The sequence below is a fragment of the Poecile atricapillus genome, chromosome 3 (assembly GCF_030490865.1).
Source record: "Poecile atricapillus isolate bPoeAtr1 chromosome 3, bPoeAtr1.hap1, whole genome shotgun sequence".
Taxonomy (NCBI): Eukaryota; Metazoa; Chordata; class Aves; order Passeriformes; family Paridae; genus Poecile; species Poecile atricapillus.
Genome location: NC_081251.1, coordinates 42320933 through 42345835, shown reverse-complemented (window position 1 = coordinate 42345835; position 24903 = coordinate 42320933). Strand labels below are relative to the sequence as shown.

The following is a 24903-nucleotide window of genomic DNA, read 5'->3' as shown; positions in this document are numbered from 1 at the left end:
CTGGCAATTCTTTCATTCTGAAAAGATTAATTTGTAAGTATGAGAAAGCAGGGGCCAAGTTTCCAGAAGTTTAGTACTAGTTTCTCTCATGCACAGCTATAATGGAGATATACAAGGAAGAGAACGCTCATTTATTTACTTCTAGGGACAAATAGAGGAGGAATGGTGTAAAATCAGTATTTTATCAGTTGACATTTAACAAAATTAACAAATTAGTATATACTAAAATGGCTTTTTGATAAGTTCCATTACAAAGATTATTTTTCTCACTTGGCAGTGATCGATGATTCCTTTTTTTATATTGAATATATGCATGCTTCTTTTCTTTAAATGAATTAAAAGATACATCTGTCTGAAAGCACAATCCACAGCAGCACTTACTCTTTCTTGAGATGAAAGAATTTTTTATGACAACATCCAAGAATTGGTGAGGTATGTAAGCTAGTTGCTACAAAGAAAAATTCTTCACCAACTAAAGGTTACAGCAGCGATAAGAAACAGTCTGACAAGGACATTCCAACACAAGGCATGGTCCTGAGCAAAATGGAGGAGTTGTACAGCCTACTGTACTATGTGCTAGAGGACTGCACTGCAGATAATAAGGTGTGGTTGTGCATCCTCTTCCTTCCTGCCCCACACCACCCCTCAGGAGCTCCTGACAAACCTGGACCAAACCAGCTGAACAGTGAAGCACTGTTCAGCTCAATCATAACAGTAAGGTAGGAAAGCATCCCTTGAAAGTACCATGACACAGGTAGGAGCAACCCTGACCGTAACCCCTTCCTGAACAAGGTGGGGACAATTGATAAGCATTCACACATGTATAAAGCTTCCCTGTCTTGCTACCCTGTGCAGTTGTAGAATGCTCATTCACCAGCAACTCAGGTATCCCTGATTTATTTCTATACAGAAGTGCCTAAGGCAGGCTAAAGTCATCCACCTTTGCTTCTTCACTTATATTTTACTTCCAAGAAGCTTGTTTACTGACTATTTTACATAAAGTAGTATTCAAAGAAAAAAAGGGAGGACATTTTTTTATTTGTACAGGGCTGAAATTTGGTACATATCCTTTAAGAACAGAGATTTTTAAATTGTATTGAATTCAATCTATGCTTGCAGCTACAAATAACTTCAGCAAGAAATCTCCACATTAATGCTGAGTAACGTATGGCCATAGCATGCACAGAAAGTTGCTATTTGCAGAAATTGGTCCTTTTTCTGTGAAAATTAACTCTATAAAACCTGGAGAAACAATCACAATAATTTGGGGGAAATAGAATTTTAAAAGGATTTCATAGCTTCTACTAATAGCACTAGGGAAAGGAAAAATAAACATGGATTGAATTTTCTTTTGCTGACAATTTTCTTAAAAGCTTTTGTCTCACCTATTTTGTTCAAAATATTGAAGAATTTAAATACAATCTAGACACAGAAACAATGAAATGGCTAAGAGCTATTTTTTATTAGACCCTACAATTACACCGTATTACACCATAATAATTTTGGTTTTTAGCCAATGTAAATTGAGTCATCTGGTAAGAGTTTTGTCCCTCACGTTTTGCATTGATTTAGCAACCATTAATGTTTATACTAAAAATGCAAAGGGAATCATACACTATCGATTCTCAGTTGTTTATTCAGTCAGTCAGTACAATCATATAGTAATTGTATAATATACACAAAACTTACACTGAAAAGACACTTAAGTAATTTTACTTCTCTACAGGAAGAAATGCACTTATTGCCTGTAATTATTCTTGAAAATAAAGGAATTGCCTATTTTCAAAAGAAACATTTCATAAAGCTTTTTTTTTAAATCCACTGTTTCCTCAGCTTAAGATCTTAAATCAATATGCAAGCTTCTTCAGCCACCCCGAATTTCTGAGACTGTTAACCTAAGTTGAATTTCAGTTATGTTCACTTTGGAGAAAATGCATCCCCAAGATAAAAGAGGAAGGCTGAAGCACAGCTTCAATTCTTTAAACCTGTCTAACACACTCTTAATGCACAAAGACCTTATGCATTTTTCCTATTCACAGAAGTACATTTCCCTGCCACTTATTTGAAAAGATAAGATCTGTAATTTGCTTTTAAGCTTACATTGTATCCTAAACTACCTTGTTCATGCTGCTACATTATAGAAAATTTTATACCCCACAGGAAATTTTTGGTCTTGTCGCAAGATCTTAATTTCCTTTGAAACCACTAGGAACTTATTAGGGCTTTATTGCTATTTTTATTTTAACTAGCCACTTATATTACTTTGACAGAAATTGTTACTCTCCTACCTTTCATAGGCTCATAGTACAACTGAAGCGGGGAGAGATCAGGATGTCTCTAGTGCAATTTTCTGTTCAAAGCATCTACATGGATGAGACCAGTTTGCTCTGCACTTCACCTAGTCAGTGTTGAAACCTCCAAGGAAGGTGACTACATGACATTTCTGGATAAGCCGGTTTACTGCTTGTCTATCCACATAGTGGAAAAGTTTCTACAGACAAACAGTGAAGGAGGCTGTTATGCAATTTCCACCCTCGGAGGTTTTCAGCTTATGCTTGTTGCCTTTAGTCTTCCTGCCAGGCTCTTCTGTGAAAAGCCCAGATGAAGCTTCTTGATAACCTCCTCACAGATCCTGGAAAACTCCTACTAGAAATTATTGCCTTTGCTAAATATGAGTAACATACCATAAAGTAAAAAAAAAAATTAAAGATCCAGATTTGATAGCTGAATTTAGATGTCATAACTTCTTATTTCTGGGACCCTAACTGGTATAATTTAAACGTAATTTCTAACAATATCTCATAGAGATAGAACAGTAGCAGTTACTATTTTATTAGTGTAATAAAGTACTTTAACATAAGTGACATATGATGAGAGTTTCAATAAACACTGGCTCACCTAAGACATGTATTTGCAACTGTTGAGATGTTTCTCGGTATTTGTTCAGCAACAAAAAGTCGCTGGAAGACGTGATTTACTCAGATTCATTTCATTGACAGTAATATTACACAGTGGTTTCATTTCTTTACACCTTCTTTTGACAGCATGGCTAATTCTTTTCTTGGCAAAGTCTTGAATAGCATTGGTAACTAATTTTTTTTCATTTACTCTCCCATTAGCCAGGATCCTGATCTAGAAATGAACAAGATCATTTACTTAGAGGTAGATTTTTATTTTCTTTTAACAGCAAACGGTTTTGTAGAGAAAATCTTTGCATTCAATCCACTACCATAGAAATAACTTTCTATATTAATTCAACTAGACAAAAATGAAATGTGTAGAATGCATGGAATCCTTCCTTCAGTGGCTTTTAAATAAGATAAAGCATATGTTTTGATCAATATAGCATTGTCTAGAACTGACTTTTGGTATTGTTTTCTGTTTCATTCTTTGCTATTACATAAATGTTTGGTCAAGGAAAAATGATAGTACTAAACCAGAAGGAACTCTCTAATTAGTTAATTTACATTATTTCCTCTTCTTCAGGGTTATGCTAGTCAGTTCTCATTTGCCTATGCCAGCATGGATAAGATTCAATAGCTGAATAGATGTATTTTGAGTACTCATTAAAAATAGATATCACTTCCATCTGATTTATAATATGCTTTCACTAAATTATTTTTCACCAACTTCAGTCTAATCAACAGGTAAACAAATTGTACTTAAAAGGACTAGAGGCAGTAGGCCATGAAACTATATGTAGCAGGAAGATGAGTGACTATTCATCTTAACAGTAAAAAAACCCTCTTATCACTTCATTTCAGGAGTTTTGTACAAACGTTTCTTCTAATTGTTATAAGAGTGGTATTCAAATACCCCCAGAAAGAGGAAAATGTCAAAGACATTTACTAGACTGTGATACTGTGGCTCAGAATTCAGGAAAGGGAAATTCCCCCATTGAGGAAAAAAAAACCCTAAAATAAGAGTAGTTACATTAAAATGCTTTAGTTCTTTGCTGTTTTACACACTCTTTTTAACATAGTTTTTTTGTACGAGAGATGTTTACCAAATATTAAAATTATTAGACACCTTGCTGATATATACCTTATTGAAATAAAGTACACAGGTAACAGTGATTCCTTTTTTTAGCTAACATTTTTATTGTTATACTTTCCAGATTTACTGCAACTTCCTGGAAATATGGCAGTTTTTCCCAGTTTCTAACCAGCTGTCACCTAGAATTTCAGTCAGTGCACTCAGGACAAAAAAAATCCAAAATATTTCAATTTTTACATAATTTCTGTTCTCAAATGGATGGGGTTTTATCAAATTGTTTCAATGAACTCATTTCATCACACAATAAAGTTTGACTTGTGTCAAATTTGACTTAATCCCATTTTTCTGTATTACTTTGTCATCTGCAATTTTTCACAATGGAATCAAAATGATTAATAACATTTTTGCATATCTTTTGGATGGAAGTAGATCACAGCAGGATATACCACCTCTTATTGATCAACAATACTCAATTAAATTTTTTTTAAATCTTTAATTTCATCAGCTTAATTAATTAATGGAATAAAATATATTAATATGGACAAAATCAACCTCTTGTGCACTCATTTCTTTCACCTGCATTTTCATGCAGACATCACAATCCAGACTCTGGAATTCTCAATTAATCATTAGATTCCAGAGTCTTATACTTAACTAAAATTGATAATTGTTATAAACAATAACAAAAAAGTCCTTTTAGAAAAGTCTATCAAATACTAAATTAAAAGCAGAAGTGGTTTTATATTGTGAATATTCACAAAACCTTATATAGTACAATGTTTTACATGTCTCACAATTATTAAAAATGGTCAATATAGCAAAGATTATATTTCAGAAACATTGTCAAATCTAATGAAGAAAAATATCATCAGTATCTATGCACTAGATCCTTATTTAGTTCTGTTCTGCAGAGTGTATATATAATCTAGTTCATTTGAAAAACTTCTTACAATTATTTAAATTGAAAAAAGCTTATCCAGGCTCTAGGCATTATTTAAGTAGTAATGATACCAGAAAAACTTATTAACAATCAGCTTTAATGAAAACAAAACATAAATCCTAAGGCTGAAATCTGTGGTGGCTGAGTTAAAACATTTCTGATATTTATAAGATGAAATCTTTGAAACAGTTTAAAATGCCATTACTGTTATAATTTATTCCTTATTTAAGGGAAGTTTTGCTTCATTCTAGAAGACGAGGGCAAACAGAGGAGTACAAATGCATAATGAATAAGAACACACTGTGTAACAAGAAAAAAAATTGATCTCCAAGACAAGAAGATGCAGACAAATTCAAGTCTAACTATTGCCCAGTTAGAAAGTCAATGGGGATTTAAGTAACGTTATCTGCGTTACTAATACCTCATGAAGTTCAACAAGGTCAAGTGTAAGGTCCTGCCCCTTGGTCAGGGCAATCTCAAGCACAAGTGCAGGCTGGGAAGCAAGTGAATCATGACTAGCCCTGATGAGAAGGGCTTTGGAGGAGTTTGTGGACTGAAATCTCAATGTGACCCAGCAATAGGTGCTTGAAGGTAACCCATAAGGCCAACTGCATCCTGAGCTGCACTTGTAGAAGTGTGACCAGCAGGAGAGTGAGATGATTCTTCCCCTCTACTCTGCTCTTGTGAGTACACAAGCTGGAGAACTTCATCCAGCTCTGGGGACCCCAGCACAAAAAGGGCCTGTTGGAACAAGTCGAGTGGAGAGCCAGTAAATTGTTTCCAGAGCTGAAGCAGCTCTCTTATGGAGACAGGCTGAGAGAGCGGGGCTGTTCAGACTGGGGAAGAAGAGACTTTGGAGAGACCTTACAGAACCTTCCAGTACACCAAGGGGGCCTACAAGAAGCCTGGAGAGGAACTCTTACAAGGGAGATGAAGGAAGGTAGGTGAGGATTATATATTAGGCAGAAATTCTTTACTATGAGGGTGGTGAGGCACTGGAACAAGTTGCCCAGAGAAGCTGTGGACTCCCCATCCATGGAGGTGTTCTGAGCTAGGTTGGATGAGGCTCTGAGTAACCTGGTCTAGTGGAAGATTCCCTGCCATTGACAGAAGGTTTGGAACTTGATGGTCTTTAAGGTTCCTTCCAGCCCAAATCATCCACAATTACTTGATCTTTACTAAATTATTACATTGGTAATCCTTGATGTCTACTCAGCACTTGAGACAAGTGGACAGGTGGATTGATGGGTCCTGACCTAAGGTGGTACAAGACAAACAGGGACATACTGCAATGAATGCAGCAAAGAGCTATGGAGAGTACTAAAATGTTGTAGTACCTGCCGTAAGAGGACAGATTTGGGAGAGCTGTGACCAGTTAGCTTGGAGAAGGCACAGTGAGATCTGCTGAATGAATACAAATAACTGAAGGGAAAGGGGAAGCAAAGAGGATGGATCCAGAATCTTCTCAGTGGTGCCTATTGAAAGAGCTAACAGGCAGAAAATGAAATGCAGGAAAATTGACTTAAATATATAAACCCCAACTTTTTATTTTAGGAATATTCAAACACTGCAGCAAGTTGCCCAAAGAAGTTAAGAAGTCAGTCCCTAGGAACAGTCAAAAGTCAATAGAACATGCCCTTGGCAACCTGCTGTAGCTGACCATGCTTTGATCAGTGATTTGGATGAGGCAATATCTAGGGTCAGTTTTTGATTTCAACAATTCTTTACTTCTGTAGTGTAAGTAATTTCTCTTTCCAATTATTTTAACTCATCTCTGTACCAAAATTGCAGTTTTATTTCTATTCTGGCAGCAGACAAAGTTTGCAGCTAATGAAATTAGGTTTGGCATACAGTCTCCTGGTTCCCAACAATATTACAATATCCCCACGTTAAGCTACAAGTAATAGATAAAAAAGACAAAATCCTTTTTACAATTATGAAGACAACTAGAAACTGCTCAAATAACTAAGCTTCTACTGCTCCTTCAGCAAAACCTTAATAGCAATGGGATTACTCCAGAAAAGAGCAGTCTTTTCTTAAAGAAAAAGACTTGTTTCTGTGGTAGCTTTTCCTAATTGAACTGTCTTTTCTTTGTTATTACACTGTAGCAATAATATAAGTGTAGATTTTACCCTAGTTTTTTGCTTTTACATTTTGGAATTATGACGTATTACAATATTTCAGTAGACCTTTTGAGGGACAGAAGGATCACTTTAAACCTAACTTGAAGATCATAAGACAGGGACTGACAGGGCTGAATGCTGCACATGATATTTGAAATAGCTCAATTATTTTTCCGTCCAGAAAAATGAAGTTTAAATACTAATAAAGAAAATTATTTGCCATGAATGTCAATAATGACTTTTGATACATTTTTGCCAAGACACTTGTTTTAGAATAAGTGTAGCACTCTTTATAATACTGATCCACATTAAAAAAAAAACAAACTAGCAAAATACAAATGTTTTTTTAGTAATGATCTATTTTCCATTCTATAATGAATCTTCCAGTAACGGATTACAGTATACATTTCTAAAGCAGAAAAAGAAGTAAAAAAACTTCCTTCAAGTTTAATACTTTTTTTTTGAAACTTGCCTTTATAAACTTAAAAGGAAACTTTTAATAATTTGTGTTACATTAGATGGCTTTTAGAAATAAAAAAAATCTCAGTATGTCATTTTTTTATCCAATATCCTGAGTGAAAAAACTCTAAGAGGTATGTACACTTTTTCACAGTTTCTTCCGGCATTTTATGAGTACCCTGCCCCATAGGGCATGTGTATATTTACATAATAATATACATTCAATCTTTACAAGCACTCATCGGCATGCATGTGTATGTGTGTATATGTATTTGTTTCATACTAATATACTTTCCCAGGAAGAAATGTTACTTATCTTTGGAATTTACCACACATTATTTGCCCTCATATTTGGGCCCTCAGATGTCAGGAAATTGCAAACTAAAAATTGACTGTTCAGATCAATTTCAATATATGGAGATAAAGTAACATGATTTTCTTCCTAAGATACACACAGCTTCATTTCACGTATTTTGGACTTATATAATGTTGCACCCACTGTCTTTTTTTTTTAACTCTATTTGATATTTGTATAATTTGCTTAAACAACTGAATTATTTTCAATGCCCTGAGAACAACAGATCAGACTTGATATTGTCCAGTTCCCCAAACTGTATGGATTACATGTTATGGTCATCATTCCCAGAGACACACCTCCCACGAACACATCCTGAAACTCTTTTACCAGAATGGTGTTTCCAAGAAAATTGACAAGGTTTCCACAGTTTCTCCTCCCTATCTTCCATGAAATGTTCACTTTGAGATATGTTGAAATTCTTTGGAGATGAGTAAAAGACAAATTGCAGCATTATTAATAATCCCTAATAAAAGGGATAAACCCCAATGGAAATTAACTCTGCTATTAGAGAATTCTATTTTTCTCTTGCACTTCACTTCAGCAGGCACACACATAGAAACAAAAATCCCAGTGTTATTTTCTACCATTCTTTACTATCATTATAGCAACAAAAGTAAGAGATCAGATAAAGGTATGAGGATATGAAAAATTTAATACTTTTATGAATACAGCCCTAATCCTGGATCCAATCTGTTCCTAACCATTACTGAAAGCATAGATGATGCTTGAGCTAAAGCATTATTGTTTGGAGTTTCATTTGAAAAACTTAATGCCACTGCCTTTATTGGTTATGCTCTACTTTGCTGGCAGCACAGTGAAAGTTAATTACAACTATTCACTGTACAATATTTCTCTGTAACAGAAAACATCATTTTATAAACCCAAGTGCATTAGCCAGAGATGTCCATCATACCCTAACTGTAAAAGAGCAATACATAGGCATATTGCAGCTAAACAAACAAGAAAGCAACACTCACTTACTCTTACTATTAAGAAATTTCAAGTAAACTATCCCTGGAGTAGAGATTTCCAGAAAAAAATCCACACATCTCAGAGCATTTAAAAGACCCTACTGATAAAGTCCTCTGCCACCTTTGGTGTGACATTGCTCCAAATCTAGTTAAAATTTTTCATCTAGTTTCTTTGGAAAACATAGGACATGATTATCTAAAGAAATAATAAATTAACATTTATAACCCTTTAGGAAAAAATTATATACTTTATTATTCTCTATGCCTTACGGTAATATTAGAAATTCTACTGGGTCTTGCTTTACTAAATGCAGACTGTCTGGAAGTTCCTTGTTCTTTGGAGAACAAATTGTTCACCTACAACTGCTGTTATATTGGAAACTACATCTTCATCTGTCCTGTACTTGAAATCATTAACAGTTTAATAGAGAATTCATATATGCACATATATGTTCCTTGATGAATTAATACACAGTTTTGCAAACTTGATCTAAACTTCTGGATTAGGATTTCTTTGGCATGTTAGATTACTGATTTTCTTCCATTTCTCTGGAACTTTTTGTAGGTTTATGCATCTCTACCTGAAGTTCAATTTATACATAACTTTTGCTGAGTTAGAATCTGTTTGCACATTTTTCCATGGAATATCATACATAACCTTTATTAGATTGTGACAAAGTAGCATGAAAACTGTCATCTTGTGAGCATAGAGATGAATGTTAAGCTGTTGTTTTGAAATTAAATTGTATTGTCTCATAGAAGACCATCTCTTTGATCTTTTACTTTGAAACAAAGAAATAAAAAAGGAACAGGAAGTGCATAGTATGGCATATTTGAGTGAATTACACTGATAAATTCAGACATGAAAAATATTTGATGAGAGGTTTTGTGAGTCTATGAATATATACCTTTGATTTAAGTGAAAAACAGGATTTCAAGCAACAGTAGAGATATGACTACTTGCTTGTCAGGGACACACTGATGCTTATTCAGCTTGGGACAAATTACTTTGGAAATAAAAGGTCAGAGAATTTGAAGTTGTGGATTAATGAATTAACAATTAGACTGAAAAGCACTAAAAGGACAAGTGATATTTTGTGGCATATTACAAATTATCATAAGAAATTATCCTATGACCCCAGGACATGTTTCACACAGAAATGAAATGCTACTTTGATGAGGAAAGAAACATGCAAACAATAAAAACTGGAAGCCAATATGAATATTTAAAACAGTAAAAACACACATGAAAGGTATGCTATAGACACTTAACAACTAAAGAGTTCATGGATATATCATAACACAGCATAACTGGAAGAAATTGGAATATATTTTTAAATATTAAATAATGCAAATTAGTAGCTTTATTTAAAGAGATGGTTGTGCTAGTATTCCAACATAGCTTAAGAAATGTAACTAATAATGATTACTGGAAAGTCAGAGAAGAGAGCTTCAGCACAGAATATCAATGCTTAATCTGCAAGGTAAATAAATAAATACCAAAGATAAAAATGCACTCAAAAGAGATGGCTTTCAAATAGCTAAACAGAAAAATGGGGAAAGAGATAAATTATAAACAAAACATAAAAAGCCGAAAATACAAACAGATAAGGAAAATAAAAATGAAATACAACAGCAGCATTTATTTTATTATACTTTTTTATTTTATTTTAAAGAGAGAACAGGAAAAAGTGAATTATGTCTTATTTTTTTAGGAGAGTAAGTAAAAATAAAATAAAATGCCAAGATACTAGAAAACTGCTATTAAGACAGGGTTAGTGGAAATCAGTAGTCATTCAGCTTACTGTCTATCTATATTCACCAGAGTTGCTGGTTCAAGCAACAATAGCCCAGCTGCAGATTTGCCAAAGCACTGTGTTGTTTATGGTCTATTACCCCTTAAAACATCACTTTCCCAAAGCATCAGAAATAAAACTTAACATATATAGAAAACCTTTAGCATGAGCGAAATTTTTGTCATATGACACTTGAGATGCAGTTACAGAATAGTAATTAGAACAGCTTTAATTAGTTCCACTATTAAAGTGAGGAAGCCATGTAGCAGACATGGCGCTTTAAAGAGCACTGATAGTCCACAGATGTTGTTGTTGAACCCATTTAATGATCATGAGAAGAGGAACATTGTTCTTTTTTAAGTAATTTTGGATCTGTAAAGTACAATATCTTATTTTCTAAAAATGAAATTACATATGTTCATTCTAGCTGTCTGCGCTATCTATATTTGAATATGACTTACATGCTTAAACTATACATCTCATGCAATATAATACAGTGACGTGACAACTTCTAGCACTTAAGAACAACCTGAAATTCTCCAGAATTTATGATTTGGTTCAAAACCTATTCAATAAATCTGTCCTTTCATAAAGTTTTTGAACCAAAGGCAGCAAGTCAGTAGGAATACTCTTTTTATGAAGAATTCATCTGTAAAGAATGGAGATACCTGGAACTTAGCTCCTCCTCTCTCAAATATGTAACACTCATATCTTGAACTAACCTGAGAAGAGGGTAAAATACTCAATGAAAAATCATGGCAAAGAAATCTGAGCACTTAAGAGGAAAAATTCAATTCAAAATTTTTTCATAGAGAAATGTCATCTGTATTTGCTGTCCTAGCTAATATTTGTCTTACTTTTGCTACTCTAGAGACCAATATCTTTTTCCCAAGAAGAATTTGTTGTCAGCTGTCAAAGGGAAGGAATCATTGCACTAATATTCACTGTCAGAATTTACCACAAATTCAAGAAGAAGCCACTTATTGCTTGGAGACTGATATAAGAATACAGATGTGAACGCTAAGTAAAACAGTCAAGGAAAGAAGAATCACGAGCAAACTATGGGATAGCAGATTGAAAACAGACAGAGCCTGATGTAAACACTTCAGTCTCTGTTTATACCATAAAATTTAAATCCTTAGACTGACATGATATGCTGAGATCAACTCAGATAACATTATCTTTATTTCATTTAGACTTTTGAGCCCTAGCACTTATGCAAAGTGACTAAGTACTGATTTAAACAGTTTATTCAAATCTTAGATTTTATTTAGCACTTTTAATCTTTATATAAATGGTGCATTTTCCTTTCTACATATATAATATACCAAAATTATCTATTTCATTTATTCTTGGATTATGCATATTACATATTACATACGTATATATGCATATGTATATTACAAATATATATACTACAGCATAGTGACCTTTCTCTCTGAACTTAACTGACTGGCAGATAAAACAAAACACAGATAAAAATAACTTCTAAAAACATTTTTCAACAGTTTTAAGTGCTATGGAAACTTTATAAACCATCTTTATTCTGTAGTCTATTTCAATTAGAAATTCTAGTTGAAAAATATAGGATCATTTCATCTTTCAAAAATAAATAAATCGAGTTTATTCAATTACTTTATAGGAAAGAAAACCTTTTGGCAATTTAATAATATTCTCTAAGGGAAGAGAAAGACTTGAAAGCTAAAGGATCATGTCAAGTACTAATCATATGGAAACACCCAATGTGGTAACTGTCTATCTGTAGTTCTTCACTAAATTCTTGCGTCTCACTTTTGAGGTCTGAAGTGTTGCTTGCTAGTAAAGTGCACTAATAACATGAATGTAAATAAAGGGCACAGGTGTATAAATAAATTGCATGCATTCAAATAGATTATAAAGTAAGAATTGATAAAGCCAGAGAAAAATTTAAAGCAAAAATTTTAACAAGTGAGAAATTGAGAGTGACTAGTAAAAGTTATGGTCCAGATCAGAAAGTTGGACTACCTCTTTCATGTGTACTAACACAGTCTCTAAACTTTTCTGACTCCTAAGTAAAAATAATTTGAATAGAATAAAAAGAAATAAATAAAGATAAATTTTAATCTATGTTTAGTTGTATATTATTTATGGGAAAAAGAATACCTGTTTCATTCCCTGTTATCAAGACAAAAGATACACCTTACACCTTTCACACACCTTACTTCTGTAATTCGTTCAAATGCATTTAAATTCAAGATTGTCTTAGTGTAAAACTTAGGAGGCCATACTAGTGTTTTCTTAAGAATGTTTTAAGGCTGAATAAGTGTATAAAAATGTGATTTATATTTGCTTCTGAATAAATACTTCCACAATATTTGCCTCAATCATGGAATATGAGTTCCAGATGAGGATGCTACCTAACAAGCATCAAATATAATAGTTGAACAGGCCTATGCACTTATTCATGTGTAAAAATGCCCATTTATAGAGGTGGACAGAGAGTCCAGCAATATAAGTTTACTTTCTATGTGTGTGTACTAGGTATGATAAATACACACATTTAAAGATACCATAATTATAATACTCCCACGCATTCTTCTTAAAAGTGTGAAGCCAGGCATAATCAACATCTGTTGCAACACCAATACCAGATTATCATTTACTAGAAAAGCATGAAGAACAACCCTCCTAGTAAATATGAATGTTTTGATTAGCACATGTTCTGCCCATCTGCTGAAATCTTAAAGCAAATTAAAACAAGATAAGCAAATATTTTTTCAAGCTATTCATGCAGTTTTTGAGATCATTAAGAGGTTCCACTTGAATTAACTACAGTCTTCTCTTGTATTTAAAATGACAGTGATGTGCAGAATATGTTTCATCTCAATCTTTGACCTCATGCCTATAGAGAAAATGCTATCAAGCAATTCACCCAAATAAATGTGGAAAGAAACAATGACATGATTGTTAAACTTACAAAAATGTTTCTGAGACTGAATTCAACTGGCATGACCAACTGAGAAAGCACATTTTGAATAACCTGAAGTAATGCCTCCCTAGATCACTTACAGTTGATTGTAGCGGTATCTGGTGTGACATTGCTTTGTTCCATCAGTATATGTTGACATTTTTGTCTTACTTCATGCACTTTATTGTTAACATTTCAAGAGAGATGAATATCAAACAACGTGGGTGTTTACACTACACACACAGAAATTTCTCTAAGACAAAATCTCAGGTCCACTATCAGAAAAAGGAGACCTGACTCGTATTGCTGTAGCAAATTTTGTTATAAAACAAAACAAAAAAAATTTTATTATAAAAAAAAAATTTGTTATAAAGGCCTATACATTTGTACTCAGAAATAAATTCTGAGTACTATTTATTTCTTATTTTGGGCTAGACATATGCTACAGAGAAGCTAAACTAAAACACTGCCTATGGGCAAAACAGAGATGCTTCATTTTACAAATTCTACACTAAAGAAATAATGGATACCAATCTACTTGCATTAATTCTTAAAACATCCGCATGTTGAAAACAGTAATATTCAAATGGCATTATCATAAAAGTTTTACAATTTTAATAGACAGATCTGAAACCTAAATGCATAGTTGAAAGCTTGTAAAAGTTAACTTACATGATCAATTAGTTCACGAACCATTCCATTCCACTGTCCGCTGGCATCTTCTTGGGCTCCATATTTTCCATCTTCCACCAGTCTAATCTCATAGGAAAACCCAAGGATAGTAGACAGCTCCCGGAGGAGGTCTATGCAATAACCTTCAAAACGATCATTTCCATACAAGGGTTTGTCAGACTTCTTGAACATAACATATGGCTCTTCCTGTAAGAATTAAGAAGACAGAATGGATAATGAATGTCCCCACACTTTTCTTCTCATTTTAACCTTAAATAGTAGACATTCATATGCTTACATATGCATACACTCATGATATCACTCCCTGTACAAAAAAATAATATGAAAACTAGAATCCTTTTAGCTTTGGCTGTGTGTGTGTCTAAAATCTTCAATACCTTTTCAAAGATTCTCTTTATAAGTTTATTTTTTGGAAAAAAAATACACTCTAAACACTGTACACATGTCTTCAAGGAATGCATATATACACTAAATTTAAATGTGCTCCTTAACTAATTGCATTATACAGTAATACAGAATGTATTGTTTGGATAGACAATGTAAGCCTTTTAAAATTCAGAAAAAATGTGCTTTGGCAACTGAAAAAAAAATGTCATTAAAACTCCAAACATTGATAAAATATTTTAAGTATTAGATTTTACACTTCTATTTATACAAGTATTTAAACTCTTTTCTCAATGCTTTATTAGGCAAAGCATAAAAAACCCATGGGAGTAGGAAAAAGTCAGTGAAAGCGCCTACTTCTCTATCGTCTCAAGTTACAGGCTTACAAGATTGCAGCAAAGCCTGAAAACATTTACTCAAAAAGTAAATTCTATAGTAGACATTCCATGAAAACTGAATTAAATTTCTTTAAGCATTTCTCTTCTGATGTTTAAATCAAATTCCAATGTAATTTTTTTTTGCATTAAATGGAGTGCAAACAGACAGCAAACAAATTAAGATTGGCAGAATAATCATAATTATAGGTAGAAAATTTGCATTTAGCAAAACAGTATTTTTGTATCTCTTTCTCAGTATAGGATGGCCTTTCTCAAATAGAAAATTAAAGGGAAAAATGCAAAAAACAATTGGTAGCTTTCCACTATAGTATGGAACCAATATTCAAACTGTGTTTGTTAGGTTAAATATGAAAGTCTGTCTTTGCTCACTTTTGGGAGAGACTCTTTTCATTTTTTTATAATGAAAAAGAAAAAGAACCAAGAATGTAAGTAAGTAAGTAAGTATGTAAGTAAGACAAATAATAGTATATTTAATCATTGCACCAAACACAAGACTCAGTGGATAATCTGATAAACTCTGCAGGGCAACTTAAGAAGATGTTTACAGTCCTAAATCCCCACATCAGCACTCAGTGGGGTTAAAGGCACCTCATTCCACAGGTACCCGACAGCTTTAATAAGTAAAGACTCCTAATGTAATCTTCTGCCTTGAGTTTTCCCATGATTTAAACATTATATCCACATAAAACTGGAACTTTAGTACATAAGATTTTGCCCAAAGAAATGAAAAGGAGAATGCAAGGAAGAATCTTGTTCTTGAAAGAGCTGTTTTATACTCCTATTGAAATTAGTAAGGTTACAGCCATATTTTTTTTAAAAGTACATCACTGATCTTCATACAATTAGCAAAGAAAAAACATGGAATAAATTGTCCAGCCAAACTACTAGGATGTTTTGACAAAAATTTCTCAACATCAGATAAATAAATGATTCCAGAAGAGCTCTTCAAGATGTAGTATTCACAAGAACAAAGACCGAGCAGAAAACATGAAAGTTGAAAGCAATTTAAATGACAAGGTTCACTGAATAATTCTTGAGAAGCAGAGATGGTATCAGAGCAAAAAAAACTATGTGAAAATAGGTGTAAATAAGCTAGGGAAATGGGTATTAAATATCTCAAAGATAACAACTATAAGGAAAACATTTTTTTCAGGTGAAATGACAATTCCTTAAGGAAGGCACACCACTGGCCGAGCAGATGTCATGCTAAGACAAAGCGCAGTGTGCTTTTTTTTTTCCTAGGGTGGCAGCAATTTTCTTCACATTAACTGCTATGGTTTGGATTTGTACTCAAATCAGCATTACAACACAGGAATATTTTCATTACTGCTGAGTACTGCTTATACAGTGTCACAGCCTGTTCTGTAGGCATGAAGGAATTCCAATGTAGCTTGTAATGCTCATGTGCACAGATCCAAGACCTTTGCTCTCAGATTTTTTCAGATATTTGCAGTCTTACACATCCCCCGATCTCTGGAATCTTGGCAAGATCCTTGATAACTTTTTTGTCCCTGTCTTCCATTCCAAGCAATCCTTAGTTATCAGGGACAAAATTTAAATATTGCAATATCAAGGAGGAAGTATGATTGCCAATTTATGCTTTTTTAAAAATTCTTAATAAGCACAGCAGGATATTCTTCATTGAGCAATTCAGCTCATTGATACATTCCTACACATTTTTCTATCAGATCATTATAGAAATCCTCAGACACTTTATCTGTTCTGCTGATGCTTTTTTATGTTTTGTTAAAAAAAAAAAAAAAAAATCAATCTTGTAACCCTTTCTGGAATTCTTAGCTCCAGCTCCCTACTCATTTATATTCTTTACTCTGGCCAGCTTGGATAAGGGCTACAATAGTATCTGTACTACTATTTAATGATTTTCAACTTCTGCTGAGGAGACTGATCAATAAGCTATTAATACTCTCTTAATGCTTTTCCAGTCCTACATTCAGTAATTTCTTACTGGTACTTGCTACTTTTTTTTATGTTCTTCTACTGTACAAAACATTTGTTTTTTCTCTTCTGACATTTGCTTGCTATATAAAGTGATTTCTAGCTTAACTTGAGCAGGGTTGGTGTTGGCAGTTTCATCTGTAATAGCTCTGATTAATCCCAATCTAGTTTGCTTTTTCCTCAAGTAATACACCTGCTAAATACTGAACATGGCATTCAGGTACAAGTGCAGGCAAAGGGTTCTACATGTGTCAATTGCTCAAGCTTTAAATTTGTAGAATGGGCTAATGTAAAACTGCTTGCTAAACATACTCTCCGGAAAGTCTCTATGCATTAAATGTACAATACATTAAATGTACAATCACCATTGCTTCTGGGTGGATTATCACTTCCACCAAAATCTTGCACTAGGACAATTATCATTGATTAGGTAGACAGAGTTTTTAAACTGAGTAATAAGTAGATTGACAGCTGCTTTGTACTTTAACATTGTTCACAATTTATTTTTTTTCCTTCCATTCCTGAAAAAATGACCCTTAAAAATTACTAGACCACATAACAAAAGGAGTATTTGAAATCTTCTAAACAGTTTCAGTTGAAATTAAGTCTTTCAACTGATCAAATCTTCCTAGGAAAACAGAGAAACACTTTCCATTACCACTTTTATTATTTCTTGGAATGACATGAGTAGCTTGAAACAAAAAGTCACTGAATAAACACTGACTATAGACATTGCAACTCTAAATTAACATCAGGGCAGTTTATTCCATAATTTTAAGATCAAAGTCATCATTTAATGTTTCATAAGACTAAAATATCTTCGGTGAAGAGGGGTACAAAAGAGCCCCATCCCAACCCAGGTAAGCACTAAAAGTGAGAATGCAAACAAACTTGTAAATGCAACAAATCATTTTTCTGAGAAAATTTACTGAAAAGTAAACTTAGATAAAATACAGCAAATAAAGGTATGGCTACAAGGAACAGTGGAATCACAGGCAGACTAAAAACTATGTCTGCAAATAGAAGATAAATCTTTGAAAATTAATTATTACTGTAACTTTACAGACTGGTTTAAGTATTAAAAATGTACAGCTAATGCTTGAATGAAAGAACACATTCTAAAAAAACAAATTTCTGCTAATTTCTCTTTTTCTTTTCAGATTTGAACAATAAATATTTCCATGAATTATTCCTGTGAGGTATATTATATTTCAATGACAAAGATATTATTGGAAATTACAAGTTTCACATTTCAAATTCTTTTTTTTTAATTAATATTAAGCAAACATGTACATTTTTCCTTAATAATTTCAACATGGAAGAACATATTTTTAATGAATGTAGAATTTATTACTAACAGTACTGGGAAAAAAGAAACAAAGAAGAAAAAGAAAATCAGTTAAAAGAAAGCGGAAGCCGTAATGATAAAATGGGGAAAACCCTTTGAAAAATTTCCATTCTTAGAACAGAGATTTTAATTATTAGGTTCTGTTCACCAGAAAGTGGGATATTGGAGTGTTATAAGACTGCCATAGCTTCTTAACACGTATATGAGATATAAGGAATACACAATAGTTTTCACAGCAGGCAGTCAAAATTCTAGTGCAAGAGGTGAATCAATCCACTATCAATCAAAACAATTAATGGGTGAACCATCTTTATAAAGATGACAGGTGAATTTATTATTTTAATTTTAATATTCTTTTAATATATATTAATTTAAAGTTTGGCCATTGAAAACTCACATTTGAGTATCCAAGAGAAAAGAGAAGAAATTATGCAGTAGTCATTTGAGAAAGTAGCATATATCAATAAAATACAGTGTGGGAATACTATACTTTGAGCTAACTAAAATTCTTTTAAAATTTATGATAAATATTCCTTCTAATTCCTTCTAATTCTATTCCTATTTCAAACCAACTTTTTTAAGGGAAATACAATAAAAAAGGTAATTTCATTTTTCAAATGCAAAGTAACAAAAAGCTACTAAATTTGAGATTATCGCACACCTTTCATAACTTTCACACATTTCTTGGAAAAATTAAACTTTACAACTGTGAGCTTTTCTGAGCTTTGATGTAAGCAGATACAGAAGAGTACATAAAAGCTACACAGGAAAAGAAAACAAGCATTTACTTCAGCAGAACAGGACAAATGAACCAGTATGATAATATGTACAGACTGGTATGAAATTAGCATAAAAAATCCCCTAAGTACCATGAACATATTTCCATACACATGGAAACTGAATTCCAAAGTTGAAACTCTTTCATATTGGAAGTAGAATATATACAGGAACAAAAATACTTAGATACTTACATCTAAAGTCTAAAGAGAAGGAATGTTTCAGAGTTCTGGTGGGAATTTAGGAGAATCAAATAATAAGAAATTCTTATTACTGAAGTTGAAAATTTGTTTTCTTTAGGTTTTTTGTTTGGTTTGTTTTTTCTAAATGTAGAATATTCATAAAGTCAACTTCTTAAATGAAAAAGGAATTCTGAAGTTTCAATGCAGATGGTTTTAAAATAAAACAAAGCAGTAGTATCAAAAAGATTGATATAGCCAAAGCTATGGTTATAAAAGAAAAAGATAGCATACTTAATATTTTTTAAATGTTTCCCCCAGTTCCCTAAAAACACCTGTCTGTCTCTCTATTGGACATGTTCAGCTGGTGTTTGGAGCTGCTATGGTATCAGAACTTGGAAATCAGACACATTTCTCTACAAAAACTACATGTACATAGATTCCTAGAGAGGATGAAGTCCTGACAAGCCCTGTCCCTTTCCAGAATAGAGCACTGAATTGCTGAGAAACCAAGGAATAATTTTTCACCTACCTACCTGCAAAATGCTTTATGAAGGATTCAAGACAAAAAGGACAGAGCACACAGCTCTGTCCTTACTTAAAATAGACGAATTTATGAATCATAGTTTATATTTTATTATTTTTCCCATCAATATATTTTCTTCTTCTAGAGACTCAGCCATCCCTGAAAATGCAGGGCATACTTAACAGCTGTAAAATCTTAATGACTGCAGACTAAAGGAGCAAATAGATACTGCTCTGAATTTCAGAAATAGAATTAAAAATAAAAGAAAGACTGGGATATTTAAATGGAAAGTGAGCATTAGAGCAAACTACAGAGAAAAATGATTAAGGCTCCACAGCTGCCAATATACTATAGACTATTGTAGGGAATTCTTAAAGTGAAAAAAACATCATAGAAAAACCATATGGACAGCTTATATGGTAGAATTGTTTTTTCTTTTTTCATTTAAGCAAGATTTTGCAGACTCAGAGAAGGAGAGAAAAGGAAGCTGATTATGTAGTAGGTATATTTCTAGGAGCTTTAGTATTCTATATTGTTTGCTTGCATTGCCACAAAATGAATATTCAGTAATATGCTTTCTGTCCAACAGAAACGTACTTTTTAAGCATAAAAAAGATAGAACTACCAAATTAAGCTAGTACATGTGTTTCTGCACCAAAAATGGTTTGGGTCCTTTTTACTATTCAAAGTACAGCTCTTCCAATTTGTACCACTTCTTCTGAGTGCCATTCTTCATAGCTAAAAAGAGTAACTGCAATTACCAAAATTTTTACTAAACAATAACTGAAGTAAAAAAGGCAGCTACAAGCGAGCAACTTGTAACACCAATTTAAAGTCTTTTTTTTTTTTATTGCATTATTTAGATACCTGCAAAGAAGATGGACACTTTTAAAAAACCACTAACCATAAGTTAACTCTTAAGAGAAAGGATATCCCTGATTACAGAAAGCAGCTTTTCTCTCAAATCTCAGGAGTCTTCTTTTGCTACCTTTGCCAGATTAAAATCAGTGCTCATTGGCATCACTGCTATTTATATTTGTACAATTTACCATTTCTTGGGCTAATTATTTCAACCAAAATCATGTTAGTATCACTGTATAAAAGCAATACTTAGAGTATATTAACTCAAACCACATCAACAGGCAGATGTTAAAACACAAACAAGCTTGAAACACCCTAAGTTATTGAGTGTTTCTTCTGTAATCTTGTGGGGATTGATCCTTGCTGCAGTTTTGTTATCTCTGATCTGGAATCAAGCATACAACGAGGGCGATTGAAGAGTGCAGATACAAAGGCTGGTTCATTACTGAGTAACAAAGGGAACAGGTCACTCGTGGAGACAGGACAGTATTCTGTAAAGCTGTAATTCTAACAGCAATTAGGTTCAATGAACTACATATCAGTGAAAAGCTTCAAGAAAAATCCTGGGCAGGATACCTGGGTACAAAGCAACAGCAGTATAGAGGGCATGGGAGGTCAATTGGAATTATTAATAAAATTTACTTGACAATGTAGTTGTTACATGTAGGAAACTTGTGAAATAAATTATTATTTTATTTTCCTGTGGGAAGTCAATGGGAAGAAAATTGACAGGTTAATACCGTAGAAGATATACTTTTACTATAAGAGAATATATGACATTTATTTATATTTCATTAAAAAAAGAAGCAAGGGATTATAAACTACATTATAACTATAGTGTACCATTACTATAATTAATAGTACAAGAGAAAGTTGTGATAAATCTCTGCTGGTCTTAGCTTAACAAGCAATTAGATCTGAAAGTGAGTCAGATGTATATCTGTATATGCTGTATATGCAGCTGTATATAATATGTATTTTTCAATTAGTGAAATAAATGGAACAAAGGATTTCAGAAGATTTTCTACCACTTTTAAACAGACCTTAAAAGCAATGGAAAAGTTACCCATGGGATGAAATTCTATGACTTATATTACATAAAAGGTTAAAAGCACACTGGCCTTTGTGTCTATGCACCTGAAAAAATTCATTCTAGTTTGAAATGTCATAATATATGTTGGTAGGTAAGGACTTCTTAATAAAATATACAACTGCAAGAAAGCGGACCCTTTTTCAATACCTGCAAATTCATGATAATGGTGGCAGCAGACAAATACAGCAAACAAACTTCTGGAAAATTTTAAATTTACATTGAAATTAAAATTACTGTTCCAAAATTGCTGCAAGGAAATAAATGTACACTTATTTTTACATAAATGGTTGTATTTAATTATAATTAAAAAATACTTCGTTCGCTGTTCTGAATCTGCCAACAGCGAAAATTTTAAAAAAGTTACTCAAATTGTTTCTTCTGATATAGTTCAAAGGACAAATCAATTAAATATCTGTATAACTAAAAATTTTGTCTCAATAATTGAGTAGTGAGAATGTTAAATAAATGTTAAATACTTTGCTCTTTCCTTTGAGGTGTTAGAATAGCAAACAAAAGCAATAGATTTTTCTGGCACTGAAGAAAGCAGCTTTTTAAAGAAGAAAACATTTTAGTCAATAATAAGAAAAGTTAAATTACTAATCAATTTACATAACACTAAAATTGGGATAACTTGCTCACAATTAAGGTAAGAGTGAACATCCTTGACTAGCTTATCAACTGAAGTTCATTCATGACACCATAAATTCCAAGTAATTCTAAGTAAATTCCAAGTAATGGTAATGCACACTGCAGGATGTTCATTACTATTGTAATTAGTATTCTATCAGTTTGTCTGCAAAACTGTATTTCAGGAAAAGCAAATACAAATGCTTACCAAGATGGTAGTAACAATTAAAGAGCGATTGGACAGGGAATCTGTGATGTTTGCTGGCTTTCCTTTCTGATTCTCTGTCATGTTAAGGCCGCTCAACGGATCCCAAGTTCCAACCTATAAAAGAGTAAATTACTGTGTAAATCACCCATTTCATTCACAGAGAGACACATTTCAGCATAGAGAGACTAACACTTTAAGGAAAAACAGATTGCTACAGGGAAAAAAAATTTGATTGCTAAGAGTTATTATTAAATTTTGTTCCATTTTTCTCTGTCATTGCATTTAAAGTCTGCTTATTTAAAATATGATTAACAATACCTCAAATTATGTTTCATGAAGTGTGACATTAGGCATAAAAATGATATAAATATCTAAAGCAACTCTTAATACTCAGTTTTCCATTTCTCAAGATAAACCACACCTGAAGATAACTTAGCAGGCAGAAATTCATTTGAAGAGCAGAGAGCATTGTCTCTACAAAAGGATTTACCCTTTTCTGTGATCAGAGAGAACAGCGGGACAAACTACATTTTTGGGAAAAATAATGTAAAAGACAGAAACAAGCTAAGTGCAATAACTTAATTCATTTACTGATAAATTTTCAGCACATAAGTATTTTGACATTTTGTACTTTGAAATAAAGCCTGGAGGATTTTTATCTAATAAGAACATCTGAGGTTGTGCTTCAAGGTCCAGGTCAAGGACAGAAAATACTAAGTGTAAGTAATGAGGCTTAGCTGTAATTTATTTGCATTTTCATCCCTATACAATTAAAATGGTAAATATAGCTATCCATTTGAGAAATCAGAATGTTTGTATTACTACATTGCCTAAAAAATCCCCCACAAATATGTCTTTTTTTGCTTTTAGACAGATTTTGAACATCATTTCAAATACTAAGTAGCATCTATAACACAAGGTAAAGATATTTTAAAACTAAACACAGACAAAAATTTAAAATTTCAGTAAGGATTCATTGCACATATATATATGTATTTATATAAACACACAATTTTTTAAATTATCTTTTCAACTGAGTCCTGATAGACTATTTTTATATTTTTAAGTGATTTGTTGCCAAAGGGCTGTAAAGTAAGTTTAGGATGTAAAGTGGTGTGGATACAAAGAGTTCCATTTCTAAAACTGAGACTACAGCAGAGCATGAATCAGTGGATGCTGTAATAAAGAAACAAAAAATTTGATCTCTTTTTCTCCAATTTTCTGTTCCACAGGAATGAATATTTTGTCTGTCTTTCTCGCTTAACATTCAGATCCTAGAGGCCACTCTTTTGAATGTGGTCATTCAGTACCTCATAAATTGATCAAAGAATCATGAAGGGAAGAAAGAATATGTTTGTCTCAGAAATAAAATTGGAAAATAACATCTAACACATCATTTCAAAATCTTGAAATCAAGACTTGCTACCAAAAAACTCCTTCATTTACTGTTCTAATGCAATGAAAGGCTTTCAGAAAACACAAAATGTTTAGCCTTGCAGTTTGGCCACAATCAAGAAGTTTTAAAACGGTTGCTAACATTTAATTGCAGTGTTCTGTTAATGGTGACAATCACAGTGTTTGCTTTGCTTCAAAGACCAAACTAGAATAGAGTAACAAAGAATGACAAAGACCAGAACTTGAGACTGTCGCTGCATTACTGAAGCTGAACCACACTCTGTGAGATGTACAGATGTTCAGGTACACAAGTAGTACAAAAATTTCTGAGGAAACATCATCATCTTATATGATCAGTTTCAAATCCTAAATTCATTAAATCATTTGTTTTGTTTAAATTCATGTTTATAATTCCAATTTATATTGGCAAAAGGTAAGACATTGCTAACCAAAATACTTCCTCTCCTACTTTTTAACATAGTCACAACCAGAAGTGAAAGAATATCAACTGTTAGAATTTGGATTTTTATCGAATTACAGACTTAATCTACTGCAAACCTATAAGAATTATCAGCAGCATTACTTTAAAAAGAAAATTCTGTCTTGATAAATTGATATATCATTTTTCTAAATTAGGTTCATTGTAATTTTGCTGCTACTTTTGTTAACCAAAAACCTAAGAGATGGACCAAAAGTCATAGGTCCACAATTAGACTTTCTTTGGATTATCTTTGTTGATGAGCTCAAACCCAACAATTTGCATCTTGGGTTCATATATATTACTGCTATGTTTAGCTCCCAAATCACACAAATGTGTTTTCAAAGCTGCTTCTTACAGGAAAGTTGTGCAAAAACCATTCAGCAAGTT

At 32.8% G+C, this 24903-nt stretch overlaps 1 protein-coding gene across 1 annotated transcript in view; it reads right to left on the bottom strand.

The window, feature by feature from the left end:
- Positions 1-24903, bottom strand: part of GRIK2 (glutamate ionotropic receptor kainate type subunit 2) — a 307573-nt gene that overhangs the window by 136224 nt on the left and 146446 nt on the right. The window contains exons 9-10 of the mRNA XM_058834895.1: positions 22641-22754; positions 14263-14469 (exon numbers count right to left, since the gene is read on the bottom strand). Of these exons, the coding sequence (XP_058690878.1) occupies positions 14263-14469; positions 22641-22754 (321 nt within the window). The remainder of the gene's footprint in view (positions 1-14262; positions 14470-22640; positions 22755-24903) is intronic.